General features: G+C 37.8%; 1 protein-coding gene across 8 annotated transcripts in view; it reads left to right on the plus strand.

The window, feature by feature from the left end:
• Nucleotides 1-27,380, plus strand: part of tenm3 (teneurin transmembrane protein 3) — a 284,146-nt gene that overhangs the window by 184,359 nt on the left and 72,407 nt on the right. For all 8 annotated transcript variants that reach the window (XM_067404649.1, XM_067404648.1, XM_067404651.1 and 5 more), the window contains 3 exons: nucleotides 10,032-10,154; nucleotides 20,816-21,021; nucleotides 23,869-24,079. In XM_067404649.1, the coding sequence (XP_067260750.1) occupies nucleotides 10,032-10,154; nucleotides 20,816-21,021; nucleotides 23,869-24,079 (540 nt within the window). The remainder of the gene's footprint in view (nucleotides 1-10,031; nucleotides 10,155-20,815; nucleotides 21,022-23,868; nucleotides 24,080-27,380) is intronic.

Here is a 27,380-nt window from a genome sequence, read left to right on the forward strand (position 1 = left end):
TGGCTGTGGAGTACTACTTAAAAATCAACTGCTTTGTCAATTACGTTGTCATGGAAACCACTGCTAATTTTATTTGTCTATTACTCAGTCACCTGCACAATTTGTCCATGTTGCCATAGTAGCAGAATATGGCCACATCGACAGACAAACATTTGGTTATTTTCCTGTCGCGTCGTCATGGATTTAAATTCGCTTTCATTCAGTATTCATCATGTACTGTGAGCCAAATGTAGACAGCCTTGTTTAAGCTTCCTCTCTGAATGGAGCCAGTTGTTTCCTCATTCCATACAAATGCCACGTTGATGAGAAGATTTGTGAATGGCCTGTAGAGATCTGTTATGCAGTGTGAGGTGGGCTGGTTTGTCTCAAAGACGCAGTGGGACTGCATGAGACAGTGATGCAGCAGGCATGGGACCTCTGTTTGTTGTTCTACTCTTCTCACTACACTCTTCTGCTATAATGTGAGAGGGTGTTCTTTACTCCTGGCCATTTTGTACTGAAGAGAGAAGAAAAGTACATAAAGAAAGAAATCCAGGAAAGAGAGAGATAAACAGGCTTTCCTTTCAGACTGCACGTACAAATACACACAATACCCTCTGATGCAAAACATATTTCACACTAAAATCAAAAGAAAAATACAATTTGTTGCATATATAAAATTAAACCTTTTTTTTGTTGTTGTTGCATCCTCTTATTCTCAGTAGCCTGCTGTGGTGTGATAAAATCACATTAGTATAATGTGAAAATAAGTGTTCTCTGTCCAAAATTCATTGGTTTCTTTATTGCTTTTTAAAAAAAGTAATAGGACACCAACTTACTAATATTTGTGGAAAGTGCAAAATGATCTGATCTAAACTGTGCTAAAAGCACAAAATTAGTCACATTAACACAAGACGTTTCACCTCCTTAGTGATCAGACACAGGAAACACACGCCCAGACAGGCACACTTCTAAACATTTTTTTTTGTATTGATGATGTAAAGACTGGCCTCCAAAGTCAATTAGAGGAAATGAAGTGCCCTCTTTTTCCTTTCTCAATGCAGTATTGCTCCAAACCTATTCAGTTCTGTAGAGATCCAGCGGCCCCCTTTTATCATAAAGGGATGTGAGGACATCACTGAGTCCCTATTACATCCAAATGGGAACGCATTTGTTCACTCAGTGGCCTTTCATTATTGTCCGCTTTTGTGTCATGTTGAGAGAAGTCATTTGTAGTTCAATTTTTCACTGCTGGGATTGACAAGATGTACAGCATTAAAGCCTGTGCAACATTAGCGCTGTTTTTAACAGGTTTAAAGAAAGTAGTTGGATTCTCTGTGTGATCAGCAAGCAGAGTGGCTGAATAACAAAAAGCTAATTTTGCTCTTTAGAGAAATAAAGCTAAATCCATTTCAGAGTTAATTATTCCACTGTATTCAAGACAGTTCAGCAGCTTCCAGAGAGCTATTTACTGACACTACACAGCCAGGTCTGCTGCTTTTGTCAATACAGCTGCTAATAGAGCAGAGATCACAGCCTTCTAGAGAGACTGAAAGAGAGCAAGACACGACTGCAAAGTTTTTCACCCAGGGTCTCATAATAATTGGCCCATAATGAGCATCTTTTTTCATTCTGTATCTTCATCTTCAAAATTATGTTCTTAGCTGCGCTCTGGCCTTGTAAGAAAACATCATTTTATTTGGCCTATTTGGACGCCTAGACATGTAAGTAAAAAATTTGAAGGAAGAAATGCATCATGTGACTTTTAGAAATGTTGTTTTTTTTTTAAGTCCCAACCTTGTTTGCCATAATGACATAGCTGTTAGTTGTTATCAGCGATATTATGAAGATAGTGTTTGTACCGTGTCTGGCTTACAACTAACGGGGTGTCTCTGGCCAGAACCCTCAGCAGCTCTGATCATTACTGAAGATGCACACAGCAGGACATTTAAGAGCATCACAGAAATTATGGAAATATATGGAGAGCTAATCATGACAGTGCCCTGTAGGGGACAAACATTAACAAGCCCAAAAACAGATTTCTTCTCACTTTCTTTCATCTGTGGTTGTTCCCTGTCCCGTTCCAGCTTTCATTATCAGACCTCATTATCCCTCTGAATTTGCGTTCCAAAACCTGTTATTTCAAACGACTGATGTTATGGGAATACACAATGGAACATTGTTACTACGCTCTTTCTTCCTGTTCAAGATGTTTCCACAAATGGACTCGACGATAGATTTACCAAATGACTTTCCATTAACTAAATGACTTCTGTTCCTCCCAAATTACTGCGCAGAATTAATAAAGTTTAGGTTAATAATAAGTTAGACCTACTTAAAGAGTTTGTCAATCCTTAAGCAGCACTACTTGCATCTGATAAATGAACTGTTACCCTAAAAACAAACCTGAGTGTGTAAACATAGGGCACAGTTTCCGCAGGAGAATATCAAAATGATATTTTCTTACAAAGCACAGTAATTGAATAGCGTCCACCTGCACAGCAGCAGAAACACACATCACAACAGTTTACTGAAAGCAAAGCCAATGACAAAATAAGTTGTATTGCAGCTTTACGCTGCTTCGAGTTTCGGACATAACTATTACTATCTAAAACATATACTGTATAATGGAGATATTAATCACTTGTCTTTCTGCTTTTAGCATAATTGAATTATTCCTTCCAATATACATTTACATTTATTTTGAACTATTTGAATAGTTTACTGCAAAACTTATGCACTTAATAATGAGGATTTACATTGTGACATATAATCTGAATGGTTAAGGTTAAACTAATAAATCTATTGCTTAAATATTATGCTACAGTACAACACTAAATTGATTTAGTACTTGTAATTTGTCTAGTCTGGTTGGGATTATGCAAAGGGTGTGGAAAAGTATCCTACTTTCTGATTTAAAAAAAGAAAGAAAACTGTAATATTTGATTCATAAAGCATGACAACCAAAATAATCATAAATGACAAGAAACATAATCTAAGCGTTTATCAAGTAAACAATTAGCCAAACTTTCACTGTAAAAACTGATGTGACGTAGTGGTTCTTCTGCAGGTGAATGTGTCTTAATTATGCATAAGAATGCATTATAGCTTGAGTAAAATGAGTTCAATATATGCAGCGTCTTGGTCTCACCGTGTCTCACACTGTCAACATTGCAGATGGAGAACATATCCTCCTCTTTGGTTTCACACAGCAAACAATGCCTTGCTTGCTATGCGTCAGCACCTCTTCCAGCTACTAAGAAAACCCAGAGCCTCTTCTCTGTCAGTCCCATCTGGTGTGTCAGACCCCAGCCATCTCCACTAAGCCCACACCCACACTACAGGAAAGACAGAGGATGGGGAAATCAGATTTCTCTCCCTCTGTCCTTGTTCAACAGGTTTAACATAGCCACGTAGAGATTTTTCATGAATGCTCGATCAATACCACATCCTCGAAAGATGGCTTCAAAACTAGATGAGGGTTCACCCAGATGCCTCAAACATGTCGACGGACTCCTCTAACCACCACTAAAATCTCACTAGAACAATAGGTTAACTAAATGGGCCTGAGACCAGTCATTTTTTACTCACTTAACTCCTCCTTGAGCTTCTTGAAAGAGAGTTTTTTACTCACTCTTTTACTTAGCACAGTAATGAAAGGTCTTCATGCTAGCATGGTGGTCACACTTAGATACAGAGCAAGGTTTGTCCAGCAGGTTTCATTTCATAGATCCATCTTTTCACACATGGGACAATTACAAAAGTTTATACCCATACATACACACTTCTAAACACTTATATATACACACACACACACAATTTTTTTTTTTTTGCTATCTTAGTGAGGACATTCCATAGGCATAATGGTTTTTATACTGTACAAACTGTACATTGTATCCCCCTCCACTACCCCTAAACCTACCATCACAGAAAACAATCTGCATTTTTACATTTTTAATTAAACATTGTTTAATATGTTTTTAAAGCTATTTTAAATATGAGGACTCATTAAATGTCCTCATATGTCATGTTTACGTCGTAATACCATAGTAATACCCATGTCATTATACAAATTTGTGCCCTCATAAATCACAAAAACATACACACACACACACACACACACACACAAATATACGCAGTCTCTCTTTGGTTTGTATAATATATACATTTTTCAATTGTAGTATTTTAAAAAGGCTTCTGAAATAATTAAGTGTTGTCAAAAATATCGATAATGAAATATCTGAAATGTTTCCAATACTCATTTTCCACCGAATAGATACACAGTACCAGCTGCACTTTCTCACTTTTTCATCTCTCTGACAGCAAGCTGATTCACCACACTTAACTCGTTTCATTTGGTCCGGATGAATATTGTTGTGTTACAAGGCTTGAATTTCGGCATGTGTTGCGCATAATTTTACTCATTCCCACAGATTTTGTTCTCACATCTAAAGTGTGCGCCTCTCAATACTAAATTAAGTTATTTTTTGCTACTTATTGCACTTAAAACAGTCAAACACACACAAAATAATGTCAAAATGCTAGTCTTGGCGTGTAACAGTATATAATGGATCCGTGCATATACCTGCTGCCAAATTATGAGATAATATTAAAAATATCTCTATGGCAGTTCTTACTTATGGTCAGTGAAAATGCTGAATGGCTAGTTAATTTGGAAAACCACTTGCCACAGTGGCTGGTGAGCAAAAAATTTAATGTCAAGCCATGTAATATACAGACTATTTGACAGAACAGGAAAGAAGCTCATGGTAAATTATTTGTGCATAACCCCATTAATAATTCATGAGCAAAGCATGACAACCAACACGTCTATACTCCCCTCCTCAACTATTCCCTTTTTAAAACAATGTGATGCCCTTGGTGAAAAAGTTGCATCCTCTGAACAGACTGCTGATGGCCCCTCCACATTGCTCTTACCATTCAAACCAAAAGCTGGAGAAACTCATAAAAGGGCCCCAGTGGACTAAACACCAGCCAGAGGAAGCATGGCATGCCAAGAGTTCCTCAGTCGTGTTTTAAAAGATGGAGAAGCCATTCATAAATACTTCACAGCTTTTCACACCTATGAAAAGCATTTTACATTTAGGCAGAGCCAGGCAGAGTTTTTCATTTGGTCTCTGTCTCCATGAATGAGTAGTGACACTCTGGAGAAAATACTAACTCACAGTCTTTCCAAAGCGCACTCTTATTTTCACAGGTTGGAGACCTGCTTTGTCTACCCACTTTTCACTGAATGATTTTAGTTATTAATAGTCTGTCATTTAAAAACAAAAATCTGTTGCCCATCTTGTTCACCCTGAATTTGAAAAAGCAAGTTTTGATTGACACTGATGAAATACCTAATAACACATTATAATTTTTTTTCCCCCCACAAATGGGCATACAAAAATGTTCTTTTGGTGCTTTGCAAAAAGTGGCTGATGATTGTAAATAGGGACGGTGAGAGTTGAGGTAATTTGTGTGGGTGATTTGGAAATGCTCAGGGGACAGGCTGTCAGTGGCTGTACTCACAACACAACACACTGAGGAATGGCAGGACATTTGGTTTTGCCCTTGATTTATTGCTGCAGAAAGTCTTTTTTTTATTTATTGGTGTGTAACTCTCACAGTTGAAGCAACGGTTCACGGCTGTCGCTTTTCCTTTTTTTATCAGTTTTCTTGGTGTTGCTTGCTTTTGTTTTTCTCCCACTAATATCTTAAAATAGTTTCTCGTTGAGTCACAGAAAGCCATTTTGTCCCCATCCTCTTCCTAATGATCATAAGTGACATATAGTGAGAAATATAGAGCTGTATTTTAATATGAAGCATCACTGGGTCCTTGATAGCATTGCAAGTCCCACTGGTTACATAACCGCCAATCCTGGCTTGTATAAGTTGCCTTGAATTTAGCTGAACTGTAATTCTTACCGCTCTGAGTGTGAACTCTGCCCTGGTGAAAACTCTTCTTCCACTTTCTCTTAATCATTCATATATTCATTCTGCAAACACCTGAGGCTGTTAATTCAGCCCACCTTCAAACTGATCAGCCATTATGCTTCCCTCCATTGCCCTCTTTCATTCCTCTCACAACCATGCAGAATTGGTCTTTCTCTAAAGCCTGCTCTATCATTCATCTTTCGCTGTTCCCAGGGCTCATCAAAAAAGCGATCCACCTCCCATGATCTCACCCACCTTTAGCTGTTTTAGCACTCGCGAGACAACCGAGGGAAAGGAGACAAGGAAAAAAGCCTAACAGCCAATTTACATTCTTTGTCAGCTGAGAGAACTAGACGGTTTTTTATTTTGCACTTGGCACATTTGTATTCTAATAGCCTGGATGTGTTCCATACACATGCATGTTCATTCCCGAACACCCCACGGCTCTTAAATCTGTGCGTGCCCATCCTCTATCCCTCTCTTTAAGGTTATTTATTCATCCACACTAGTTTCAATTTCAGACATTGCAACAAGTGAATCGAGTTGACCATCAAGAAACAGTTTCATTAACAACAAGAATCCGGCACGGAGGCGAGAGACTTTGCGCATCCACACTCATTCCTCGTTTATGATGCGGAAAGTTAATGGAGCACCCTGCTCAAAAGTGTGTGCGAGCGGCTCGATCTGATCAGCAGGGGGTGGCCGTCTTTCTGCCGGAGAAGTCAATACCGCCCACTCTCCCATAACCCCCTGCTTCGGCTCAGGTCAGAGTGCTGGACATCGGCTGCTCCATGAATGGGCCGACCCAGCGGGTATCTAATTTAATGAGAGAGAAAGAGTGAGAGAGAACCAGATAGAAAGATATAAAGACAGTTTGGAGAATGAGCTTAAGGAATTTCATAAGCCAATTACTGCTCAAATACTTTAATGCAACTGTGTCGCACCTCAACTCTTCTAGACTCTCTCTATGTTTTATCTTTCTCATTACCGTGACTTGTCGTTGGAGAATTTTTTTTTGTGTAATGTTTTGAAAAGATGGAGAGCTGTATCTACATATACATATACATATACAAAAAAAAAAAAAAGAAAGAAACTTTACGCACCCAAGTAAACAGACACAAATACACCAGCACAAAGAGGAGTATGATTTATGTGGGGAGGTTGTGTGTGTGCTCTGGAGGCATGAAGAGACCCAGTGGGGGTTGTTGGCAGGTCTAAATTACCTTTATTAGAGCCAACGTCTGCAGCTAACACTGCTGTTACTCAGAGAGAGGATCAGCCTGTCCCCTCAGAGCAGCGCACCTCAGCACAGCTACCACACACACATACGTACAGAGACCCATATACAGTATCTCCTTTGAGATTCTCATACTAATGCAAGACAAAATCAACTAATGATATCACAAATCACAGGGACATTACAATTACCACTAGATTAAGGCTGTAAATAGCGTAATAGTTAAAGGAATTGTTTAGCCAAACAAGAAACTATATGTATTCACACTCATGTTGTGTCAAACTTGCATGACTTACATTCTTCTGCTGAACACTGAAAACATTTTGAGGAATTTTTACACTTCTTTTTGCCATAAAAAGAATGCATACACAGACAGGCAGTTCAGCTCCAATTAGAACAAAATGAGTATCATAAAAGTATTTTATATCATACTCGTTGTATTCTAAGTCTCCTGCAGCTGTACTGCGTGTTAGAAACAGACCGAAATTAAGTCACATAATCTTCGCCTCTGAATATCCTATCAAATATCATTCATGCTTAGACAAATCTGTGAATGAGACTGAGTGGTTGACAGCTAAATTATCTGTTTTGTTTTGGGGGTTTTTTTTAGCAAAAAGATCTTAAACAGCTTTGATAATATTGTAACGTTTTAGGTCCAAGGAAAATTAACATAGATAATAAATGATCAAAGTTCAGTTTAATAAACAAAGCAAAGAGGATAATCCAAGATAGAAAGGCACCATGACAGTGTGTGCAGCACGCACACACAAACAATACCAGACAATGACAGAGAACTAAAGAGGAACTTAAGCTGTGTGATTTATATTAGTCCTTTACGATTGTTGCTTGTCAGACTGTACGAACATGATACTCATGTCACACTGTGGGATCTCAGCTGTCCTACATGTCAGACTGTACAACAGTCAAGACGCGCTAAAAACAGATGCGCGCTTGAAAACTTGAAAACCCACACACATTCGGTGACAATGAGCTGCATTACACGCGAGACTGAAATGGTGGCTAACAAAGAAATCTCTAGCTTTAATTTTGATCACGGCTTATCTTGAAAAATTTGACGTTTGTCGTAGGAAAAGTCACACTGCAGGACTGTGCGCCAAATCTTCTGACACTGCTATAATTTCATCGGAGGTAAAATTTGATCGTCATTAATTGGCTGTCGGTGAATGTGTCAAACTAGCGATCAAAGACTACTGATTTTTGCCTAGGATTATAGGAATCGTTTAGGATTCTCAAAATTTGTCTCAGACAACCAAATCGTGGCAAAAATCCTTTAAATACACTATTTAATGAACAGAATGAACAGAGTACAAACAGGTGTGATCGAAAATGAATGTCCATGGTAACAGATAGTGGTGGGAAAATAAAATAAAGGGAAATGTGACTGACGAGTAACAAACTAAAAGTCCATGGAAATGAAACTAAATGCACAGATTTTGACAAATATAGTGCTTTTTTCCATGACAGAATCTTCATTTTTGAGTGAACAATCCCTTTTAAGGTTCTGGGATGACAATGTAAATATTATGGGTTTGATCCTACTGTATGTAGGGTTAAGATTGAACTGGAGAAAGCTTCCACAAATTGCTGCAGTGTTTTTCTCAATGTCTGCAAAATGTATAACCTACCCAATGCTCCATTACTACTATGTTTGAGCAGTATTTTTGTCAACCCCTTGACATTTCGTTGAACTTCCTCTCAGTTTACAGCCAAGCAGTTCCCCATATAAGGATCAGGCCTCATGATGGCTCAGTTCCTACAGCATCCTACAGATTGTACACTATCCTTTATGACCTTTCCAGGCATGCGCTTTAGAGGCATCACCAGGGAAACAAAACATGCTCAAATGGGTGCTGATTCACCCAGGTCGTGCTACCCACAGGGGAACTGTTGCAGAATCTGTGGGAGAATGTTTGGCAAACCCACCTTGAACTATAGCCAGTTTGTGTTTCCAGCTACACCTGAACTGATCCTTGTGTCAGAGGTATACAGGGCCAGTGTGATTTTCGGAAACCTTGAATCCCAATGTGCGTACATTTACTGAACCCTTCCCTCCTCGGCATTCTCCCCAGCTGATCACGGGCCAAATCATAGACCGGTTTGGTGAGAACATTCAGACATTTTAGGAACAAGTGAAATGAGACAGCGAAAGCAGCTGTCTAAACATATTACTCCAGCGCAGCCGCACACTCTTTGCAGTCACTAATACTAAATTCATCAGCTGAGGCAAATATTCCATTTTAGAGCTATTTTAACTTTAAAACCTGAGCTCGAAACGACAATGATACTTAGAGAGTTCCTTTAACTGCATTATAAGGGAAATATGAATTGTCCATTTTGATTATGTGATGATTTTAAGCAAAACTATTCTCTCTCTCTCTCTCTCTCTCTCTCTCTCTCTCTCTCTCTATTATAAGTGGTGTATACACAGGCAAGTATCACTGTTACTGTTGCTGATACTTTAAGTATTAATCTTTAGCATTTTATATTGTGCTGCAAATCATATGACTTAATAAGGAAAGATGTTCAAAACTACAATTATCCTGATGGACAGTAAAGATTCCATAGACAATGAAGAGGGTCCCAAGTCATATCCAGGAACTATAAAGTCTGAGAAACTTGGGGGTGAAGGTGATTTGGGCCAGTATATAACCATCTAGAAACCCCTTAGAAAATCACATCAACATACCCTAGTAAACTCATAGCAACTGGCCCTGCAAACCATCCACAAAAAAATCTAGGCAAATTTTGTTTTATACTGATTATATTACCGTTTTCACTCTCTCAACTCTTTCTTTGCATCCTTTTCCTTTATTCTTAAGTGATAATTTCTCTCTCTTGTGTCTCTCTCTCTCCACAGCCATGCATCTCTTTGGATTGAATTGGCAGCTGCAGGAGACTGAGGGCTATGCTTTTGAGAATGGCCAGGTCAAATCTGATGCCACAGCAACCAACGCAGTTACTGCCCTGTCTACTGAGAACAGTAAGGGTCAAACACACACGTACCCACTCACGCACAGATGGATAATATGATACAGGCACAATCTGTTCAAGCCCCTTCTCTAGCACAAAACACATTTGCATTTAGTAAACAGGCTGGAGAACACGCTCAGTAATAGGCTAGAGAAAATTACCAAACAGACTCACTCCTACACAACTACACCTCTAGGACCCTCCGCCATGAAGACCCACACTCCCTTAAATAAACATAACTCGAGCTAAACAAACACCCCCACACACTTCCACCAATCCCCCCCAAAAAGCCACAAACACTCCCACACAAATGGAAATCACACACTCCAAAACCATTTTCTTTGCACTGTGCCATCTTTACTGGCACTCGGATGTGCGTTTTAGTGATCTGGGATAAGTATGAACCTCTCGGTGTGTGCCAGAGCAACAGGCTTACATTCCTCAGCATTTAGACTCTAGTCTTACAGTATCAGGGCGGCTGCTTTGATGTGTCGGCTGTCACAGTGGTTGCAGACACGTCCAGTAACAGTCTGGGAATCAGGATGATGAGCCAAAAAACGCATTTAGGGTAAATTATTGAGTTCAAAGCAGACAGTGTTTTAATGGGAGAATATGAGAGGGGTCTGTGTGTGCAGAATGCACAATAAATGTGTTCTTAAAATTGTCTGAGCCTTTCAGACCATGAATTCAAGTAGTGTGGATTGTGAGATGTCCTGGCATTTTACCCAGAATCTCTCTCTCTCTCTCTCTCTCTCTCTCTCTCTCTCTCTCTCTCTCTCTCTCTCTCTCTCTCTCTCTCTCTCTCTCTCTCTCTCTCTCTCTCTCTCTCTCTCTCTCTCTCTCTCTCTCTCTCTCTCTCTCTCTGCTTTCAAAAGTAGGATTCACTCTGTCCCCAATATTAGCTTCTACACAAACCTACTGACCAGTGAAATGGAGTGCCATACACTCAGAAACTCACACTGGCTGTCTGTCATGTTTTACAGTGCTAAATACAGATACATTTATGCATAGTTTGGTTATAAATGTAACTACCAACTGACTTTTGCTGAAATTTTCAGCATTCAAATCTGCATTTTAGGAGTGAGTTCAGAAAACCTGTGCTGCTAACCCAATTTAACTACTAATTAGTATGACTGCAAAAAGTGACTTCCTTACCATTTTTTAATTTTATTTATTTATATATTTTTTGTCTTGGGAAGACCTGCATATCTTAATTAAAGGAAGTCTGACATTGATTCAAAAATACAAGAACGAATAGAATAGAATAGAATAGAATAGAATAGAATAGAATAGAATAGAATAGAATAGAATAGAATAGAATAGAATAGAATAGAATAATGCAATAATACATGAGTCACTCACTATCTATCTATCTATATATATATATATATATATATATATATTACACACACACATGTTTGTTTTTGTGAATTGTGGGGACTTTCCGTAGGCCGCAATGCATTTTATACTGTACAAACCGTACTTTCTATCCCCCTACCCTACCCCTAACCCTAAACCTTACCATCACAGGAAACTGTGCACTCCTTTATTTTCTCACAAAAACATCATTTAGTATTTTTATTAATTCATTTACATTGTGGGGACCGGTGGCTCACACACACACACACACACACTATATTGCCAAAAGTATATTGGGACACCCCTCCAAATCATTGAATTGAGGTGTTCCAATCACTTCCATGCCATAGGTATATAAAATCAAGCACTAGGCATGCAGACTGTTTCTACAAACATTTGTGAAAGAATCGGTCGCTCTCAGGAGCTCAGTGAATTCAAGCGTGGTACTGTGATAGGTTGCCACCTGTGCAATAAGTCCATTCGTGAAATTTCCTCACTACTAAATATTCCACGGTCAACTGTTAGAGGTATCATAACAAAGTGGAAGCAATTGGGAACAACAACAACTCAGTCACAAAGTGGTTGGCCACATAAAATCACAAAGCTGGATCAGCACAGGAGGCGCACAGTGCGCAAAAGTCGCCAACTTTCTCAATAGCTGAGTCAATAGCTACAGACCTCCAAACTTCATCTGGCCTTCAGATTAGCTGAAGAACCGTGTGTAGAGAGCTTCATGGAATGGGTTTCCATGGCCGAGCAGCTGCATCCAAGCCTTACATCACCAAGTGCAATGCAAAGCATCGGATGCAGTGGTGTAAAGCACGCCGCCACTGGACTCTAGAGCAGTGGAGACGTGTTCTCTGAATCACACATCTCTGTCTGGCAATCGGATGGATGAGTCTGGGTTTGGTGGTTGCCAGGAGAACGGTACTTGCCTGACTGCATTGTGCCATGTGTAAAGTTTGGTGTAGGGGGGATTATGGTGTGGGGTTGTTTTTCAGGGGTTGGGCTTGGCCCCTTAGTTCCAATGAAAGGAACTCTTAATGCTTCAGCAAACCAAGACATTTTGGACAATTTCATGCTCCCAACTTTGTGGGAACAGTTTGGGGAACAGTTCCTGTTCCAACATGACTGCGCACCAGTGCACAAAGCAAGGTCCATAAATACATGGATGAGCGAGTTTGGTGTGGAGAAACTTGACTGGCCTGCACAGAGTCCTGACCTTAACCCGATAGAACACCTTTGGGATGAATTAGAGTGGAGACTGCAAGCCAGGCTTTCTCGTCCAACATCATGCTTCTAGAAGAATGGTCAAAAATTCCCATAAACACACTCCTAAACCTTGTGGAAAGCCTTCCCAGAAGAGTTGAAGCTGTTATAGCTGCAAAGGGTGGGCCAAGTCCATATTAAACCCTACGGATTAAGAATGGGATGTCAACAAAGTTCAGGTGCACATAAAGGCAGGCGTCACAAAACTTTTGGCAATATAGTATGCTTTTATATAATATGCTTTTCATGTGTTTCATGTTATACAGTGCAGTGTGTCTCGTGCATGTTGTTTTTTCTTTCTTTCTTTCTTTCCTTCCTTCTTTCTTTCTTTCTTTCTTTCTTTTATCAGTTTTGTGGTCTAGTCTGTGTTCTACAATGAGTTAAAAATTGAAAGCTGCTGTCAGTTAATTAGGATTTCACAGATGAACTCACACCTTGACTTGTTTATTAAATAACACCGTGTCAATTGTGTTAAGACATGCCGGTGTTATGGAAGTTTCCGTCTTTGATATTTTCTGTCATTATGGTTACCAGCATGACAAATGAATAGGGGGTTGACTTCTGTTTTACGTTCATAAAGACAATATTCAATTCTCTCCTGTAAGCTGTTGCATTTCCTGAACACCTGTTGTGATAAAATGGTGTGAGTAAATATGGCTGTCTGTCCCAAACATTGACTGTCTAAATGTACCCACTGATAGTACGTGCATCACACAAAGGGAAGTGCATTCACAAATACATGCCTGCCAGAGTTTCTTAAGTTTTAGTAAATCTGTACCCACTCTACAATTCACAAGGTAAGTCACATGGTTGTAACACATTCTGTAGGTTCAAACTCCATATGATGGTTTCCCTTTGAATTAGAAATATAACAGAACAATAAACATGTTTGCATAAAAATGTTAAATATTTGTACTACACACTAAAATCATAAAAATAAGGCAAAATGTACTGTATTAATTTAACAAAATTTTCTGTATTTTTTTTTACCTGTAATTAGAATTTTGCACTTCATTGCGTTGTGTTTGAGGGTTAATGGAAATGTAGGTAAAATTACTGGATAATATCAAGGTAATGAACTGCCAGTACTTTTTCTGTTATTTTACAGATTTATTTTTTTACACTGTAATCTTGTACTGTCAATCACACAGCGTGAATTTATCAGCGACTGATGTCTGGATCTAAATATAATGCTGTCAACACTTTTCATGATAAGTTAATCTCAACAGCTGTAATAGTAAAAAACCTAGTAAAAATGTTCAAAAGAGTTCCACATGTAATACGTATTTCATCTGCAAAAATGTTAGCCAATCATAGCCGTGGGCGTTTACATCGAAATCTCACAGCAGACACGCCCCTTCAAACAGAAAGTTCAAATCACAGGGCTTAAAATCAGGGTCTAAAATGGCCTTTTATTCTAAATTATGACAATTTTTAGTGAAAAATCATAAGTGCACCTCAGGAAACATAAAATAATTTTAAAAATGCAGTCCATGACGCCCTTTAAAATGCAAGAGATGGCTTTTAGTTTGTTAACAGTATAAGCTTATGAATAAAAGCATGTGCTAAATAACACATTCAATAAGAAATAAATAACCTCACAGAAATAGGCGCTATCGTTTTCTCCCACCCACAGGCAGGTGTATTCCCACAAGGTCTCCCTCACTTAAGTACTAATTCAAGCACTCACACGCTCTCAGAGGGACACACACTCATGCTGTGAAGATGGATGGCCATTTGTTTGAAGGCCATTATGATGATGCTCCTTACAGTAATGTGTTTGTTCTTGAGGTGATGGAAGTGTCCACGCTTGCAGTGATGTAGTATTATATCAGGACATTTCTGCATCAGTTATAGGACATTTTCATTCTTTATAGTGTCTATTTGCCATCCGCAAAGTTAAGAAAATTGGATGTCCTTTTATCAATTGCTCATAAATTGCAGGTAAATTGATTGTGATGTAGTTATATAGGTGTCAGTGGCTGTTTAGTTACACAGCAAAGGGGAAGTCATTCATCTCCCCTTAAGTAGCAGTGACACAATCAGGTTAAGTTTATTTGAGCAGAATTTGCATTCAGCATAGTCAGTCTTTTGTTTCCTCAAACCCTTACCTCACTTTTTCTCCTTCTCACTTAAAGAAATAAAAATTGGTATGCCACTGGTGCAGAGGAATGTTAATGTGTTAACAGACCAGGAGATTTTGCTACAGCAGAAGCTTCCAGCAGTGGGTCCTTGGTCTGAGGGCCAAACAAGATGGGGGGGGGTCTTGTAGAAGAGCATCTAGTTAATGAAGCCATCAGCAATGTGTACAATCACACAGCTTACTCTCAATCAATAGAGACAGCAGCTAACACCCCCACCTCCTTCTGTGTCCCCCACCGTTGCCGCTGTCTGTGAAGGACATGCCACACACACAGGCAGCAGGGCAAAAACTGCAGTCTTGCGATTTCAGTCAATATACTGTATATATACGTACATGCATATTTCCGCACATACATAACCTTGCACCTGTATCCTTGTTGTTTCCTCACATTTGCATGTATTCTTCTTCTTCAAGATCCCATGAAATGAGTATTAGGTAGAGTTTTTGACAAAATGGCAAATATACACACTTTATTTATAGTATACAGTACCATTTAAAAGTTTAGGGTCGGTATGATTTTTTTTATGTTTTTGAAAAAAAAAATGCTTACCAAGGTTGTGTTTCTTTGATAAAAATACAGTAAAAACAGTAATATTGTGAAATAGTATTACAATTTAAAATCTATTTTAATATATATTAAAATGTTGTTTATTTCTGTGATGGCAAAGCTAAATTTATGGTCAAATGATCCTTCAGAAATCATTCTAATATGCTGATTTGGTGCTTAATAAGCTATTTTTGATGTTAAAAACAGTTGTGCTGCCTAATATTTTTGTGGAAGCCGTCATACTTTTTTAGGAAAAATACGTTCAAAAGAACAGCACTCATTTAAAAACAGAAGTCTTTTGTAACAGTATAATTGTTTTTACTGGCACTTTTGATCAATTTGGCTCATCCTTGCAGAATAAAACTATTAACTTCTTTGAAAAAATGGAACTATCCCCACACTTTTGAATGTTAGTGTATTCTCTTTGAAAAATGACCAAAAAATATTGATGACTCATCCTGCACAATGGATTTTGTCCAGTCGGAAAAAGAATGAGAATGTCCCAAAAGCTTTGCTCATCAAACCATGTCATGGGGTCTTTAATGGAAGCTAATTAAGCAATATGACACAATAAAGACAGCACAGTTGGGAATGTAATATGACTTTTACTCTATAAATAAATCAGTTCTTATCCAATCAAATGAACCAGAACTAAATGCTGTATAGTAATTATAAACAGATCAATTATGACCTCTGTCTGTAAATGCGTCTTATAGAATTTCTTTTATTAAGACATTTAGTTCTTTAATGAACCATTTATCCTCACAAGGATTTCCTCGCAAGCTTGTTTTGTTAAGTTTTATTGTTTTTCAAGCAAGATTTACAGACCTTTCATGCCCGCAAGGATTGAAAAGCTGCCCACACACAGAGACACATGAATACAGCCGCAACAAATCCACACAGACGCATATTCTTACAGACAGACTGAGCATACATCACACGCAGCAAAGTTTGACTTCCATACCTTTGAAATATGTACACACGTTCACTCATTTGTCTGTCTCTTCTTCTTCAGTGAAGAAAGAGTGAGTAATAACTGACTGCTGTTGTCATCTGCAGTTCACCTTTCTTTTTGAGACAGCTGACCTAAAAGCACTCACTCCATAAAAGAGCTTCAAGTGCTCTGTGTACCTCAAGTGTGTGTGTGTGTGTGTGTGTGTGTGTGTGTGTGTGTGTGTGTGTGTGTGTGTGTGTGTGTGTGTGTGTGTGTGTGTGTGTGTGTGTGTGTGTGTGTGTGTGTGTGTGTGTGTGTGTGTGTGTGTGTGTTCGTGTTCAAAGCAGGGACAATAGCCTCAGTGCAGTCTCTCTCCTGAATGACAGGATGTGCTTTAGATTACCTGCCTCACTTCAGAGGTGTGTGTGTTGTATGCAACTAGGACTGTAGGGAGTGACATAAGCATATGAGCACTTGCTGTTTTTTAGAGATTGATTTCCATAAACACTGAGAAATTAAAGTACACCAGCCGTTTTAATTTTCAGAAAATAATTTACAGTTCCGCGCACTCACTCCTTTGTATTCAGACACACACCCTTCAGAGACACCACTATCCTCATGCAGATGTATGAAAGCTGTAGTCTTGCACTTAAAACTGAATTTTATCCCACTTGTTATCCCTCGTGCTTAGAAGTGGAACCTAACGTTCCATTTAGCATTGTTTCATGGGGCCTTATTTATGTGCTGCACCATTCTGAAACAAATCATCTGAGCAGTTCTGTATTCAGTCCCACTGCAGCAACTAAGAGAGCCGAGCATGACACGTTCTTAATGAATATACCACCACTTCCCCTAATGCACACCCAGACACACTTCCACAGGCTTCAGTGTATTAAAAACTGCTCAAGTGACTTTTCTAAAAGTCATAAAGAGGCGCTAAATCTGCAACTGAATGCGTTTGGAACAAGGGAAGACACTTGGCAAAATCGCATGTGGTGATGTTAATGTCTCTGAGGGCCCAACAGAAATTGTGAGAGAAACTGGGGTGATGACAATGAAAGCATATGGATGGAATGTTGAGAAGGGAATGAATAATAGCGATAAAGTGAGAGAGCCAGAAATAAATGAATTAAAAGGGATTTTGAGGATAGGTGTAGGGCAGAGAGAGGGGAGAGAAGTGATCAGTCATTAAAGTGTCTTGATTTTTATGGGTTTTAGCCTCCTGCTGTTGATACCTTCGCAATAGCGAAATGCACACATTCAATAAATAAGAAGTTCAATCAGCATTTTAGAACAAATCGGGTGAGTAAATTATTCAATGACCCATTTAAAAGGACAGTCACTTGCTTTGTTCTTGAATGAATCAGCCGGTTTGAAGGAATCTATTGAATGAATAAATCATTGACACTCATATTATGCCACCTCTGATCTGCATTAACAATCTTAATACATATAAAGCCACTTTAGATCCAGCTTCTGTGCCACCTTGGCAGTGCAAAGATGGTCTCTATTGGTACTGATTTCATTTGATTGGTAACATACCTGTAGTTTACTACTGTTCTAATTGAATGTATTGATTTAATCTAAGAATTTCATATATAAGATGATGCATGTATTTCAAAAGGACAGGGGGAAAGCCTTTATAAAGGTACAAAATGCCCCATGAAATCAATTTAAGGGAGAAAGAATCGTTTTTTTAATGGAAAAGTTCAATTCTGTCACTGATGTGCATTTTAGTAAGTTTGTGCACAGGAGTGCTTGACAGCACTTGAAATAAATTGAGCACTTGGTTGCATTTTTAATTTGACAAGTCAAGTTATAAATAGATTTTTCAAAGACCTCAAGACGCTGCGTTCCGTTCCGTTCAGCTGAGCTCTGTCTAGCCATTTGAAAGGTAGAGAGCGTCCTATGTATCTTGACTCTGTTGCTGCCGTGGACTGAAACTCACCATGTGTGTTCAGTGTTGGAGCAAATTGCTGTCTAATGAGTTGTACAGCAAGACACCAGCAAAAGTCACACCATACCCAATGACAAAATTAAATTGTGTGCAATTATTGTGTGCAAACGCTGTCACAAACATCTTGTCATCTGTCATTGCAGCAAGAGAAACACAATTCTCCTTTCTTTTAATTTGTTCAGGATGAAAGAGCAATAGCTTAAATATTGAACACACAAAAATAAAAAAATACGATAAAAAATAAAATAATTTTTAAATCATTTCACATAGATTTTTTTCTATACTCCTACAGTTCATAATGACCAGAGGCTTTCCAGCTTTAAAAATGACCAAAAAGTCCATATGATTAGGAACATTTTTTGTTGTTGTTGTTGAAATGTTATTTCAAGGGGCAGTGTGTAATCTCTATGCCAGCAAATGAAACAAGCAAATTTTTGCTGTTTACAGAGCCAGAGACAAGTGTCATTTCTGAGGACATCCATTTCAGTGAGATCTGTCAGATAGTAGTGATATTTTATGCATGGTATACAAAAAATACGCTTACAGCTGCTTTGAATGTTATTCAGTGTCATACCCACAGAAACATGCACACAGATTTTAACAGTAAAGATCAAGACAGTTTAGCAAATTGCATGGCTGAGATGAGGAGAGAAGCTAAAGAGAAGTAGAAGGCTTTAGGGAGTCTTTGCATCAAGCCAAAACAAACCTTCTACATCTCTGCGATTCTCATGGGCAAATGCCAATTCAATATCCATGTCCAAAAAACACCCCAGGCATCCCTGGCACACACGAAAAGCAAATCCCTTTTCCACTGGCATTCTTTAAGTGCACCATCCCCTTCTTTTTATCCTGTGGACAATACTGTTGATCAGAGCTTCACAGATGGCTTCTCTCTCCTTGCTCTGTAGAGCATTTAGGGCCACAGGCGAGCTCACATTAAAACTAACAGTCAGCAAGTCCTCTCTAATTACTCTTTCATTCACTCCAATATGCTCTTTATGTAGCCGGCTGACTGCATTAGCAACACGCGTGCGGTTAGTGCCCGCATGCTACGGAATTACGCAATAATAATTAATTCAATATTAATGGCAGCTGCTCTCCATTAGCTAGCACATAAGCATTGCCTATTCTCCTTCGCCCATTACTGATCCATTCTGCACTGTTGCCTTGTAACATGTTGTGAGGGGTTGGATTATGCCGAAACTTCTGTTGGTGAGTTCAGTGTGCGCAATGTCTAGACATTAGATTTCCCGCTTATTAAAGGATGCGCTGCAAAGTCAAATAGCTTCACTTAGACTCAGCCTGTAATATTATGGCAGTTTAGCTACTCTTGTAAAACAGCAGCTCGACAATTATCATTGTGGCTGAGCTTTATGAACTAAACTAGATTAGATGTTTTAAGTTTATTCTAAAATCTCTTCAAGGTCACTTTATGTTAACTACTTTAGCTTGACTACCAAAGTATGATTCATCATTGAAGAAATCAACTAGCTAGTGACAACTGTTTCCTGAAACTGTATTACTGTAACCATCAAATTCTTGAAAAATGTTGCTAATGATGGAACTTTCGACCGTAGTTGGCTAACAGTGCTTTTGGGAAATGCACCCTAGAGCTAGAGAGAGAGAAATAACAGTTTGAAGGAGTATAATGGTGTATAAAATAGTGTTTTCTTTTACTGTTGGCTGGATAATTCACTATGATAGTTATCTTGGGAGTGAGAGTCAGAAAGAGTTGGTTTAAAGATGCTAATTAACTGCTGTATGAAGTGATTTAATGATTTCTGATATCAGATTTTTTTGTATACCTATATTTGATCACAAACATTCTATCAAGAAGCATGATAGTATTAGCAAACACACATATACACTGCTAATGTTGGAACTTGTTGACTGTTTCATTAGATAGAGCTAGAAATTCACTCATGCACCTGTATTTTACATTCCCTTAGTAAATATAGATTGTTGCTTAATATTTTTATAGACCATTCACTTGACCTTGATGTGAAAAAGATGCTGTATTGTTGGTTGTAGTTCCTGCTGTTGGTTGCTCTAAAGTTCATTGTTTCCTGCCCTACAAATTATAGTGCTTACATGATCACAAATGGAATCTATTGCCTATAAACAATGCATTCAAGATGAACTAACATCAATGCATAAATCGAACTTCCCTCGATGCCAAAAATTTTACGGTTCAACATGGTTTTCCACAGTCATTTTCTAATTATATCCTTGTATATGTGCAGAGGCAGATCATATGCAACAGGGAAATTGCTCATTGTTATGGTTAGCTTGTTTTCCATCTTGCATACACTCGACCACAGTATCTCACTGGGACAGATCACATGTGCTGAAAATGAATGACTTCTAGTTGCTGCTAGAATCTCTACTAGGTCATTAGCATAAATATGATTAATCTTTCTCTTACAAATGCCATCTCTTTGTATCTCTCTCTCTCTCTTTAGGAGTTTACTTTCAAGAGAATAACACCATAGACACAGGCGAAGTGGATGTGGGCCGTAGAGCGGTGCAGGACGTCCCTCCAGGAACTTTTTGGCGTTCTCAGCTCTTTATTGACCAGCCACAGTCCCTGAAGTTCAACATCTCCGTTCAGAGAGGTGCCCTGGTTGGGGTCTACGGCCGGAAAGGCCTGCCTCCCACACACACTCAGGTATCAGGCTTTTTGTTGTTGTTGTTGTTCTTAAGATGAATGTTCCACTTGAACTGAGAAATTGATATATTGGTTTATATGAGGGATATTAAACCATTACAGACTGAATTACTTGACTCCATGACACTTTACTCATAATGCTCATTGAGAACATTAACATTTTACATTATAAAATGCTTAGCAGCATTTTATATAAAATGCATTCAGGTAGTTAAAGGGTTAGTTCACCCAAAAATTACATTTCTGTCATTATGTACTCAACCTCATGTCGTTACAAACCCGTAAGACCTTTGTTCATCTTCAGAACACAAATTAAGATATTTTTGATGAAATCCAAGAGGTTTTTTATCTCTCATAGAAAGCAACGAAATTACCACATTCAAGATCCAGAGAAGTAGTCAACAGTGTATGAAAACAGCTCAAATTGTTAAACAAAGACGTTATTTTTGTTTTGTTTTTGCACACAAAAAATATTCTCGTCATTTCATAACATTGAGGTTGAACCACTGTAGTCACGCTGACTATTTTAACCATGTCTTTACTACTTCTCTGGACATTGAATGTGGTAATTTCGTTGCTTTCTATGGGAGATGAAAAATCTCTCGGATTTCATCAAAAATATCTTAGATGGTGTTCCAATGATGAACTTGTCTTGTGGGTTTAGAACGACATGAACCCTTTAAAGACTTAGTTGAAAATAATGTAATTTATGTAATTTATAATGTAATTTATTTATTACCCAAAAATGAAAATAATGTAATTTATTACTCACCCTCATGTCTTTCTACAGCAGTAAGACCTTCATTCGTCTTCTGAACACAAATTAAGATATTGTTGATGAAATCCAATGGCTCAGTGAGGCCTCTATTGAGAGCAATGCCATTCAAACTTTCAAGGTCCATAAAGGTACTAAAAACATATTTTAAACTGTTCATGTGAGTTCATTGGTTCTCTCCTAATATTATAAAGAGACAAGAATACTTTTTGTGCACCAAAAAACAAAATAAAGACTTTTCAACAATATCTATATGGGCCGATTTCAATACACTGCTTCGGAGCTTTACGAATCGAATCAGTGAATCGGAGCGCCAAAGTCACGTGATTTCAGCAGTTTAGCCAGTTGATAGGAGATCCAAATCACTGATTCGAAACAAAAGATTCATAAAGCTCTGAATCCTCATGAAGCAGTGTTTTGAAGTCAGCCCATATAGATATTGTTGAAAAGTCATTATTTTATTTTTTTTGGCACACAAAAAATATTCTTGTCGCTTTGTGATATTAAGATAGAACCACTGAACTCACATGGACTGTTTCAAATATATTTTTAGTACCTTTATGGACCTTGAGAGTTTGAATGGCTTTGCTCTCAATAGAGGCCTCACTGAGCCATCGGATCTCATCAACAATATCATAATTTGTGTTCCGAAGATGAACGAAGGTCTTACGGGTGTGGAACGACATGAGAGTTGAGTAATAAATGACATTATTTTCATTTTCGGGTAAACTAATCCTTTAATACTTATTGCATTAGTTAGAAATGTCATGCAACATTTTCAGGAAAATTCTGCCTTTTATCTTTTCCACGGACCTCCTGCAGTATTTTCACTGACCCCCAGGGGTCTGCTGGGTTTAGATGATCTCTGTGGGTGCCAAATGACTTTTGAAAATAGCACCAAAGCATCTTTTTAAATGGCAATAATTCCGAATCAGAAGAAATTGAGCAATCTTTTGTAGGATGCTGTTTTTCACATTGGTAATTCTCATAATTTCCATTTCATAATTACAGTTATAGTTCTCAGTGTAACCGCATGTAAGAAATACCACAACACCAGCTATTCCAATTACCTTCATCCTATTAGATGAGGCTCACAGTCCTGCTACAAAGACAGCAAACTTTACTAAAAGGACTGTCATTTTTGTCACACTTTCAAACCTGACCTTCAAAGCTACACGGTAGAGCCAGACAATCCCCATCCAATTTCCATCTGCCTCGTCTCAATAATTCAAACTTGAAGCAATTCATACTTCTATGCATGTTTTGCCCGCTTTGATTAAAAACTGCGCTTGGCCTTCGCAAGCAAACCAATTATTTCTCCTTGTCCTGTTTCTTTCTTTTTGCCAAGCAACAACAGTGCCTGGGCTTCTTCAAGGGTATATCACAAAACCCGTAAATGCTTAATAGAGGTAATTGGCAGAGGAGGCCTCCACAATAAGAGTCAATAGCACTGACCCAGTACTTTAATTGCCACACATGAATCAATATGTTTCTTAAAGGTGGAATAAAGGATAGGTTGAAGTTCTATTGACAGATAAAGGCGTGGAGACTTCTGTTTTCCTCCGCTAATCGAAATGTCTTTTCGTTTTGCAGACGTTGTCTTATAATTTCTTGCTCACTTATTCTTCTCCTCTTCCTCTTGTGTCATTCTCCTACGAGTCTCTTAGGAAATAAATCTCTTTTTTAATGCACTGTAAATTGAGAAGAGCATGTTAAACTCATCAGAGGCCTTGACTCAAACTCTGTGTCGTGCAGCTTGTCGAAGAGACATGTAAAAACTTTGTCATAAAGCATTTCTGAAAAGTAGTGTCTTTTTAAAGATCTTCCTCAAACACTCACAAAGAGGATTCCAGAGTGTAAGCACCCTCTTGATTCCCAACATATTCATTATATCGCTTACAATATATTTACAAACATCAATATCTTGAAACGTGGAAGTGTTAGAGCCACATGCTGTTGTTACAAGTATCAAAACCAATTCTTTGACATTTTATTTTATAAAACTGACCTACCAGTAACTAAGTCTGTGATTAAAATGCGATTTGATTCTGTGTGTCTGCTTTTGTGTACAGTATGACTTTGTGGAGCTGTTGGACGGCAGTCGCCTGATAGCTAAAGAGAAGCGAGGACTGGTGGAGGTGGAAGGAGCAGCCAGGAAGGCTCGTTCAGTTAATGTTCATGAGGCAGAGTTCATCCGCTTCCTGGACTCAGGCACCTGGCATCTCGCCTTTTACAATGACGGAAAGAACACTGAGCAAGTCTCTTACAACACCATCATCATAGGTAAACCATGGCTATACACATTCATGTAAAATTTCAATAAAATTATTGTTCTGATAATATTATTTATATGAATAACAAATGTAGGCTATTGAGTTAGGAAAAATGTTAATGTATAAATGGGTCAATGGTGGTTTTTAATAATAAAAAACAAAGAAATTACATCCAAAGAATGTAAGGTAGTACAACTAGATCTCTTTTATTGAATCCAAAAGGATTTAATTATATTTTGCTACATATAAAGGTATTTTAAAGATTGTGAAGTGTCAAAAGGTCATTCAGATTTAACCATCCAAAGGCCAATACAACCATTTCATATGTGATTAAAATATCTTAAAATGTAATAAATGTATATATTTTTTATTCTGGCATGATTTTATAACATCATATATCAACATAGTGCAAAATGGTATTAAAAGTATGTGTTGTAATCGTTGCTTTGTTATGAGAAATAATGTCTGGAAAAATGAATTTCATTGATGTCATTCGGAGTAACTAATATAAAGGGACCATTTTGGTGCAGTCATGCGGTCAATATCATGTGACAGGATGTGACATCATTCAGACACCTGCAAAGGACCACATGGTCGTGAAGCAAAGTAACTAACTCTCTTTTAACTATTTGAAAAATTCATGTTTTCACTTATTTATACACATGTCCCGAAACATCAGGTCATTTGGTACAACCGCTATAAAACATGGAAAATGTTGTAAAATTGTACTAAATAAAAAAAGTTTGACTGTCATTTTGCTAGCTAGCTATCAAGCTAACCAACTAGATATCAGCCTGTTAGCACTGTTTGAAAATATTGTCATTTGGTATAACCAAAAGTGTTATTCAATAAAGCTGAAATTTTGGTTAAACCAAATGACTTTTTTAGTGACAAATTTTGTCCATCTTGTTAAAAATGACAAAAGCAGTCTTAATTGATTATAAAAACCACATAATCTCATTGTTAACACTTAATAAAACATCAAAATGAATTGTACCCATAAACACAGTATACAATATACACTGCCATTCAAATGTTTAGAGAAAGATTAAAAAATACTTTTATTGAATTGATCAAAAGTGACAGTAAAGACATTTATAATGATACAAAATAAATGCTGTTCTTTTGTAATCTCTATTCATCAAATCCTGAAATCAGGACTCCTAAAAAAATGTATAATGGTTTCCACATAAATATTAAGCAGCAAAAACAGCATTTGTTTTCAGCATTGTTATTATTAAGAACCATTAATAATAATTTAGCACCATAAATAACAATTTAGTGCCAAATCAGCAAATTAGAATGATTTCTGAAAGACCATGTGACACTGAAGACTGGAGTAGTGACAATTACATCTTAAAATATATTAAAATAGAAATCAGTTATTTTAAATTGTAATGTTTCATAATTTTAATGTTTTTACTGTATTTTTGATCAAATAAATGCAGCCTTGTTGAGACTAAAAGACTTCTTTCAAATTATGAAATCACATTAAAAAAATATTTTTTAAGCCTAAATTTTGATAAGTTCAGCCTCTTTGTGGATATTTGTTTGAACAGAGAGAGATAAAGGGAAGAGTGTTCACAGATGAGCGTGTATAATGACGGTCAGAGCCGTATCGATCTGTGCTTTAAGTGGCTAGTGGGCGGCAGCTGATTCAAAGTGTTGCCTGGTGACCTGCAGGACCTCTTCTCTCTCTTTCTCTCTCTTTTTCTCACCTTCTCTTCCCCTTCCCTTTCCCCTCTTCTCTCACCTCCACCATGAACTCATAAAAATAGGCTTCAGCAAGAGTAATTTCCTTTCGAATTTGATCACAAAGACTAGAAGATGAAAAATGATCAGTGGGACTACAGCCAGCGTCCTCTTTTAAAAGCGGGTTGATTATGCTTCAATGAGTAAAAAGTTAACCTTTTGAAAATGAAAATTGATTATTTCTCTGTAGCGAGGTAATATGGTCCTGCAGTGGGGTTGTCTGAGAGCTCTGCTAAACGCTTCAGTGGTGTCATAACAGCGGGCTGGCGACAAGAGACCGGTGTAGTTCATTACCCTGTCAGAATTGACTTAGACACCAATGAGCTGCTTCTTTTAATGAAAGAATCGACAGGTGATGTCACAATCATTGACGTCACCTTGGCAACACACTAAGTGAGGGAGTCAAAAAAAGTGTGGTGGCAGTGGATTAAATCTGTAGCTGGCTATAACAGTTGTACATCTAGTAGTATGCTTGAATGATATCCTATTATACAACAGCTAGATCTCAAATCCAATTCTCAAATCTGATTGGCTGAGCAGCACTCCCAAGTGTGTTGGTATTACTGTCCAGCAGCCCTGAGAATTTTCACTGCTTATTTCCCTTTGCTGGTCTGTGTGTTCCAAACATACTGGGCTCAGGGGACCGAGAGGGCCACAGAAAAGTTTGGAGAAACATTGTGTATAATAATGATGATAATAATAATGTTAAAATTGACCAAATTTGACATTCTTACTGTTTTATTCTTAAAATCATGAGATGAATTGTTTTATTCTTTTAACAGCCATAGATTTATGCATCTAGCAGTTATCTTATTGGTAGTTGTATTATTGGTAAATAGAAAAAAGATTCAAAATCATCTTAAAGCGATTTTTTTTTTTACACACACACACACACACACATATAAATATATATAAAAAGTTTGAAAAACCTTGTATTAGTAGTGGGGATTTATGAGTCACTCTTTCTGCAGGTTACATTGTTTCGGCAGTAGGTGACGACAAGTGACTCACTTTAAGTGTGAGCCATAGAATCATTCACTTAAATGATTCATTCAAAAACACTGATTCACTCAGGAATTTGTGTTATTTGCCTTGGCAGACCAAATCTAGGTTGCTAAATATTAACAATATTAACTTATTGTGATATTGTTGTTGTATCAAAGCAATATGTAATACTTCTTTTAAGAAATAGCACAGATAAAGTCATTTTCGCCTTCTTTTTAGCAATGGTCCTTGTGTATTCATATAAATAAGTGTGTTTTTAGTATATAAATGCAGATATGTAAACTTGAGCAGGAGCGGATGTGAGTGTATACACACTTGTGTATTACACATCAGGTTTTGCTTGGCACCAGCTGCGGTTTCATGAGGAAAGCGGCTTATTAAACATGCTAAATAATGTCTTTATGAACATAAAAACTTTAGTTTTTGAGTTTAAGATTTAAGGTTATGTGATAGACAATTCTCATTATGTCAGTATAAAAACAAAAGTCAATGGAAAGTCCCCACTATGACAGAAAAACAAACGTGTGTGTATGTGTGTTTTAATGGCCATCCAG

The sequence above is a fragment of the Chanodichthys erythropterus genome, chromosome 12 (assembly GCF_024489055.1).
Source record: "Chanodichthys erythropterus isolate Z2021 chromosome 12, ASM2448905v1, whole genome shotgun sequence".
Lineage (NCBI taxonomy): Eukaryota > Metazoa > Chordata > Actinopteri > Cypriniformes > Xenocyprididae > Chanodichthys > Chanodichthys erythropterus.